General features: G+C 37.9%; 1 protein-coding gene across 1 annotated transcript in view; it reads left to right on the top strand.

Annotated features, from left to right (window-relative positions):
• KCNT2 (potassium sodium-activated channel subfamily T member 2) overlaps positions 1 to 1181 on the top strand; it is a gene marked incomplete at its 3' end in the record, with an annotated part of 574934 nt that extends 573753 nt beyond the window's left edge. Inside the window, exons 25-26 of the mRNA XM_007941175.1 lie at positions 9 to 92; positions 1053 to 1181. Coding sequence (XP_007939366.1) covers positions 9 to 92; positions 1053 to 1181 — 213 coding nt within the window. The remainder of the gene's footprint in view (positions 1 to 8; positions 93 to 1052) is intronic.
• Between the last annotated feature and the right edge of the window lie 6895 nt (positions 1182 to 8076).

Genomic DNA, 8076 nt, shown 5'->3' with positions numbered 1-8076 from the left:
TATTGTAGTCTTTTGTGAAAGATTACATGATTTCTATTACCAGACTTCTGTTGGGACTGGATACCACACCAGGATCGGGGTTTCTCTGTTCTGTAAGTTAATTATCTCTGGATTAGAACATTTTTATTATAGAAGGCTCTGAAATCCACCCTTAGAGTACTTTGGCTAACTCTTCTATGTCGTTTTTTTTTTTTTTTTTTTCTCATGTATGTCCAAAAAATAACATTTGAATTTTATTTTTATTTTTTTCAGGGAAAATTGATTTTTAATTAATAATCACAAGAAATAGCCATTCTGTACAAAATTCAGAACAAGTGCTTTATTGACCTGGCAGTTTTGGATTGACATGTTCAGACACAGGCTTCCATACTGTCCAAAAAATCAGATCAGGCAGTTTAACTCCCTTGTTTTCTAGATAAATGTACTATGGCTGTTTGATAAAATGACTTGCTGGTGGTTCAAATTCATGAGTAGCAAAGAGAGATTACAATGCATGTTTCCTGTCTTTCAGCCCTGTGCTCAAGTAACTATGCATCTTTCCTCTTTTTTGTCCATTTCCTGCCCACTAAATACCAGAAAGTTGACAGTTCAAACCCACTAACCACTTTGCAAAAAGAAGACTGGGCAATCTACTTCCATAAAGATTTGCCACCTCACAGATCCAATGGGGGTTGCTATGACTTGGAATAGACTTGATGACAGTGGGTTTGGTTTTAAATATCACTTTCAGTTATTGCAACATTCAAAATATTTTCCACATGTTTTCCAACATCCTGCAATTGATTACGAGTACCCTGCCCCATACTGATATGGAACTCTTAAAGTGCCTTACTGCCACAAATTGTGTACTTGGTTTTCTTAAGTTTGAGTAACCATAGGGATACACTGAGGTAGAGTGTAATAAATATGCTTAATATGTTGATAAGCACTGATAAAATGTAATTTTGAGGTTTCAAAATATTAATAATGTTTACATTTAAGCAGTAAAATAATAACCACTGAATTTCCATTTACTAAAAATTTAATGTGTAAATCATTCATATGTACTACAGATGAAAATCACTGAAGATGACTTATGGATCAGAACTTACGCCAGACTTTATCAGAAGTTGTGTTCTTCTACAGGAGATGTTCCCATCGGAATATACAGGACTGAATCTCAGAAACTTACTACATCTGAGGTTTGGAAATACAAAATATTTCTGCTCTTATATTTAGTTTGATTGAATATAGTCATTCATAAACTTGGAAAGTGAAGAATTTTTGAAATAATGTAGTAGAGAGTGAAAAAATAGTGCTGTTTTCAGCACAAATTACCAAATCATCACAGAAGCAAAAAAAAAATATATATATATCAACTATTTGTATTATAAACTGTGTGAGAACTTTGTATAATATTTTGAGCTAAGGGATTATTCTAGAGTTTATAGACTTTGACTTTTGTCTCCCTTTTATAGATAGGATTTTCCACTTCCAAATGATTGTCAAAAAGCAAACTAATTCTGAGTAAACTTTGCAGTTCTGATACATAAATCAAGCAATTTAGATTTCTGATAGACTTCCTAACTCCACATATTAGCATGTGGAAGGAAATAATTCTGAGAGTAGTTAATAAACATTGAAACTCACAATTCTCAATCTCTAGATGGAAGACCACTCTGATATCAAGAGAAATACCAGACCTTCACAGAGAACAGGCTCGGTAATTTTAAAAGCAAACTACTAGAATTTCTAATGGCTACAAACCAAAATCACTACCATTGAGTCAATTTGACTCACAGAGACCCCTCCTTGAGTTTCTGAGGTGGTATGTCTATGGAAGTAGATTGCCCAATCTTCTTGCCAAGAAGTGGCTTGTGGGTTTGAACTGCCAGTCTTCTGGTTAGCAGTCAAATGCCGTAGGCACTATGTTGTCTCCATATTTTGATCTGGTCACATCATGTATGTCTATGTTGCTGATTATTTATATGTTCTTAGTAAAACATAACTTTTCAAAATTAGTATTATATGGTATAAAAATTTGGACAAATACACTATCCTATCAATATCTATAAAATTATTTAATACAAACAATAATTTATATTCTTAAAGTATTTTTCTTAATTGGTAACTTCAGAGTTACTTGAATTTTGGTTAGCCATCATTTTCTTTTTTTTTGGCCTTATCTAAAATTACCTCAGTTATGAGGCACAAGAATTCCTAGTGGCACAGTGGTTAAGTGATTAGCTGCTAACTGAAAAGTCAATGGTTCAATCCCACTAGCTGTTCCATTGGAGAATGAAGTGATGACAGTGTGCTTCCATACAGATTGCAGCCTTGGAAACCCTGTGAGGCAGTTCTACTTTGTCCTATAGGTTCGCTATGATTTGGAATTGACTCAACAGCAATGGAGATGAGACTCAAATCAGTCATAACTTTGTATAAATCCATGGAATCCTTAAACCAGATTATAAAAAAAAAAAAAAAATAGCTAAACTATGCAGGAGCTCTGTTAGCATAGTGCCTAAGACACTTGACTTGACTGCTAACCAGAAGGCTGGCAGTTAAAACCCAACAGCCACTCCTCGGAAGGAAGATGGGGCAATCTACTTCCGTAGTGATACTGCCTCGGAAACCCAAGTTGGGGGGAGTCGCTATGAGTCAGGTCCGACTCGATGGCACATAACAACAACAACCACAAAATAGTTGGGTAATAGATATTCACTGTGGCAGCAAAAGTGAAACATCAGATAATAGAATAGTTGATAAGTGAGGAATAGGTGTATATTTATCCAAATAATGCATAACTTCTACATTTGTTTGCCAACGACTCCCTACACCAGGAGATATTTTTGCAAGTTAGCTATGGTATTTTTTTTTTATTATTGTGATTTGGGTGAGTTTACAGAGAAAATTCACTTTCCATACAGCAGCTTACATATACTTTATTTCATGACATTGACTGCAATTTACCACAATGCAACAGCTCCCCTCCCACTTCCTCCGCATTACCTCTTCCCTGTGTCCTTACCTCCCATACACTCCTGTCCCCTGAGCTGTCTCCCTGTGCATACACAGCCCTTTTATTCTCCCATGATTGATCTCTCCAAGGAATGTACCTCCTAATGTAAATGTTCAGCTCTTATGCCAGGCTTTCATTTGGCTAGAAGCCACAGGAGTGGGTATAATTCAAGACCTGAAGGGCAGCTAGGGGCCACAGTCTCAGTGGTTCCATCAGGCTCTATCAGACCAGCAAACCTGCCTCCCCCACCCCTTTTTTTTTAATGATTTTGAGTTTTGTTTCAAATTGTTCTCCCACTCTATCCAGGATCTCCTACATAGACCCCCCTCTGAGTGGTTGTCAGTGGTAGCTGGGACCATCTAGGTCTTCTGGTCTCATAGTCATATAGCCTGAGAATTGCATGGTGTATGAGTCACTTGCACTAATTGTTTTCATGCATCTTTGGTTTTCTTTATTCTTCCTTGATCTGGACAAGGAGAGACACATCATTGTATCTAGATGACCACTTGGAAGATTTTAAAATCCCAGTCTCTACTCGCCAAAGTAGCATGTGGACAATGTTTTTGTGTAGTATGTTGTGTCAATTGAGCTTGAGCTTGATGACCCTTGAGACTATGGCCCTGAGTCCACGGGTCCAAAAACTCACTCCCTCTGGGTAGCTGACTGTGGCCAAGAAATGACTACAACCTTGATCCTTGTCAGCTCTACTATATACAATGGAGTTCTTACAGAACATAAAAATACACTTGTAGAAGTATTGTCTGCCCACCCTGTACATGATCTTGGGCACAGTCCCCCCTCCATAGACATACCTAATCATTCAGCCTGTCCACCCATCTATACACCTGTAGATCAACGTTTGCCTTCACTGATAATTCAGTACTGTATATGCAAAAGGGTTCATCTTTATTGTCTGGACCTCCCAAGCACCTCTCTCTGTCTTCCTTTTCTTCAATTCCACTTAGTTGATCACTCACATTTGGTACATTTCCCTTCTCTTCACCCAAATCAGCACTTGTCTCTATCTATCTAACAGTGTTCCCTTCCCTCCCCTCCCACCCCTGGTAAGCAACAAAGAAAATTTCCTTCCATATGTAAACTCCTTGACTTTTTACAATAACGGACTAAGACAATATTTGTCCTTCTGTAATTCACTTATTTCACTCAGCATAATGTCCTCCAAGTTCATCCATATTATGTGGTGTTTTGCAGATTCTATGTTATTCTTTAAGGTTGCATAATATTTCATTGTGTGTATGTACCATAGTTTGGTTATCCATTTGTCTATTGATGGGCACCTAGGTTGTTTCCATCTTTTGGTTATTGTAAATACTGCTGTGATGAACATGGGTGTGTATATCTTTTCTTGTCCTGGCTCTCACTTTTTTAAGATATATACCTAGTAACGGAATGGCTGAGTCAAATGGTATTTCTAATTCCAACTTTTTGAGGAATTGCCATACTGCTTTACACAGTGGTTGTGTCATTTTACAGTCCCCTCAGCAGTGTATGAGAATCCCAATTTCTCCACATCTTCACCAGCATTTCTTATTTTTTGTCTTGTTGAACTTTGCTACTAGTGCTGGTGCAAGATGGTATCTCATTGTTGTTTTGATTTGCAGCTCTCTAATGGCTAATAATTGTGAGCATGTTTTCATGTACTTGTTGGCCACCTGAATATCCTCTTTGGTGAATTGTCTATTCATGTCTTCTGCCCATTTTTTAATTGGATTATTTGTCTTTTTGGTGTTGAAGTGTTGGGGTTTTCTGTAAATTTTAGAGATGAGTCCTTTGTCAGATACGTCATTGCTGAATATTTTTTCCCAATCTGTAGATTCTTTTTTGACTCTTTTGGAGAAGTCTTTAGAAGCACATAAAAATTTAATTTTTGGAAGGTCCCATTCATCTAGTTTACCTTCTGCTGTTTGTGTGTTTTGGATTATGCTTCATAGTCTATTTATGCCATGGAAGCCCCCAAATTTGTCCCTAGTTTTTTGTTGAGGAACTTTATAGTTTTAGGTTTCACATTTAATTCATTGATCCCTCTGGAGTTAGTTTTTATGTATGGTGTGAGGTACAAATCTTGTTTCATTTTTCTGAAAATGGATATCCGGTTTTGCCACCATCATTTATTAAACAGACAATCTCTTCCATTTTATGGATTTCAGCTCTTTGTCAAAGATCAGCTGACCATAGGTCGATGTATCTATTTCTGGGCTCTCAATTCTATTCCATTGGTCAATGTGTCTGTCACTGTACCAATACCAGGCAGTTTCCCACCTACCTATTTCTTTCTTTCTTTTTATTTTATTTTATTCTATTTTAAGAATTTGGTTTACATTCAACATTACGTATATGTTTAGTTTCACTCCCCATTTACCATGCTCAACCCTAACCCAGTCTCCTCCCTTCTCTGCCCAGTAACCTTCCTCCTGTGCTATTCAGTTATGCACTCCTCTTTGTCCTGCATTTCCTCCATATGAATGTTGCCCTCTGATGCCCCATGGTCCATTGCTCAGAGGGATGTATTTCTATAGAGTATGTGAGTGCGTCACCCTGAGTTGAGTGGTCTGCATGTACATCTTGTTCATTATTGGGCTGAGAACCAGGCCCTGGGAGTGAGTTTTATTCCAGACCCAGAATGTATCCCAGGGTCATAGCATTGGGGGTCTCACCAGACTCCATCCAACCAGTAATTCTACCCATTACAGAGTTTTTGGATTTAGTTCCACATTTTTCCTCCCACTCTATGCAGGATCTCCAGATTTGATCCTCTTCTGAGTGGTTGGCATTGGTACTGGGCACCATCTAGTTCTGGTCTCGAGGGCTATCATGTCCTACGGCTGATTGCTACCAAGTGCCCCCCCTTTTTTTTCAGCACTCTTCTTTGCTTCTGATGCTAGGAGATTAGGTGCATCTTAGAAGGTTGCTTGAAAGTTTTTAAGACCCAAGTCATTGATCACTAATGTAGAATAGGGAACAAGGCTTTCATGCATTTTGTTGTGCCAATTGAATCTGGTGTCACCCAGTACCATGGTCCTGAGATGGTAAATCCATTGGAGCTCTCTCCCATAGTGTCTGGTTGTCCGTGAGGGATTACTCTGTGTTTGTCTTCTATTGTTTCTGTAAGGATTGGAGGTATTTTGTATCACTGGTCTCTGTGCAAGATTAACCTGCACTGAATCTATCCTTGGTCTAGAATATACTCCTGTTCACTGATCCCCATCTGATCCTCTCAGGTGTTTATGTGTTTATCTCTAGTGTGGTGTGTGGTGTTAATGGTAATGCAGTATTGTGGGCACACTGGTTGGTATTAGCATCTGTCATCTATCTCCTGTGTGCACAATTCAATGTCCTCCCTTTTCCTAATGTTATCATGGTGGTCATTAACTCTTTCCATATATCCCTCCCCTTACCCACATCAGCGTGTGGGCACCAACTAGCCTGGAATTAATCCCTCCTCTTCCCTCCCCACCTTAGTAGCCTACAAAAGGAGTCCCCTTTCACAAGCAAACCCTTCTTTGTCTTTTTACAGTAATAGTCTCATACGGTTTTTGTCCTGCGATTGACTTATTTCACTCAGCAAAATGTCCTCCAGGTTCATCCACGTTGTGAGATGATTCACGTGTCCCTCATTGTTCTTTAATATAGCATAGTATTCCCTTGTGTGCATGTACCATAATTTGGTTATCCACTCATCTGTTGATGGGCATTTAGATTATTTCCATCTCTTTACTATAGTGAATTGTGCTGCAGTGAACACAGGTGTACATATGTCTATTCATGTGCTGCCTCTCACCTCTTTAGGATATATTCCTAGTAATGGAAATGCTGGGTCAAATGGTATTTCTATTTTCAGTTTTTTAAGGAAATGCCATACCTTTTGCCACAATGGTTGCACCATTTTACAATCCCACCAGCAGTGCACAAGAGTTTCGATCTCTGTGCAACCTCACCAGCATTTATTATTTTGTGTCCTATTGAACTTTGTTATTATTGCTGGGAAAGATGATATCTCATCATTGTTTTGATTTGCATCTCTCTAGTGACTAATGATCACAAGCAATTTCTCATGTATTCATCTTTGGTGTATATCATCTTTGGTGGTGTCTGTTCAAGTCTTTAGCCCATTTGTGAATCAGGTTATTTGTCTTTTTGGTGTTGAGGTGTTGAAGTTTTCTATAGATTTTGGAGATAAGTCCTTTATTAGAGATATGTCATAGGCAAATATTTTCTCCCAATCTGTAGATTCTCTTTTTACCCTTTTGGAGAAGTCTTCTCACGTGCATAAGAATTTAATTTTTAAAAGGTCTCAGTCATCTAGCTTCTCTTCTACCTCTTGTGCATTCTGGGTTATGTTTGATAGTCTATTTATGCCATAAATTAAGGCCTCTAGATTTGCCCTTATTTTATCTTTGATGAATTTTATAGTTTTGGGTTTTACATTTAAGTCTTTGAGCCAACTTGAGTTTGTTTTTGTGTATGGGGTGAGGTATAGGTCTTGTTTCATTTTTCTACAGGTAGATATACAGTTTTGCCAGCACCATTTGTTAAAGAGGTTGTCTCTTCCCTATTTAATGGGTTTTGGACCTTTGTCAAAGATCAGCTGTCCATAGATGGTTGCATCTATATCTGGAGTTCTGATTCTGTTCCATTGGTCTATCTGTCTATCATTGTACCAATGCCATGCTATTTTGACTATTGTGGCTATATAGTAGTTCTTAAGATCCGAGAGTGTGAGATCTCCCACTTTGTTCTTCTTCTTCAGAAGTGCTCTGGTTATCCGATGTCTCTTTCCTTTCCATATGAAGTTAGTAATTGTTTTTTCCATGTCCTTAAAAAATTTTGTTGGGATTTGGATCAGGATTGCCTTAAATGTATAGATTGTTTTAGGTAGCATTGACATTTTCACAATATTCAGTCTCCTTATCCATGAACAAGGTAGCCTCTTCCATTTATGTAGTGACCTTGTTGTCTCTTGTAGTAGTGTTTTATAGTTTTCTTTGTATAAGTCTTTTGTGTCTCTGGTAAGGTTTATTCCTAGATATTTTATCTTTTTAGTAGCTATTGTAAAT

The sequence above is a fragment of the Orycteropus afer genome, unplaced genomic scaffold (genome assembly GCF_000298275.1).
Source record: "Orycteropus afer afer isolate SDZICR_OR568_19922 unplaced genomic scaffold, OryAfe1.0 scaffold00075, whole genome shotgun sequence".
NCBI classification, from domain to species: Eukaryota; Metazoa; Chordata; class Mammalia; order Tubulidentata; family Orycteropodidae; genus Orycteropus; species Orycteropus afer.
Note: the sequence above shows the minus strand (reverse complement) of the source record. Positions and strands in the feature narration are given on the sequence as shown.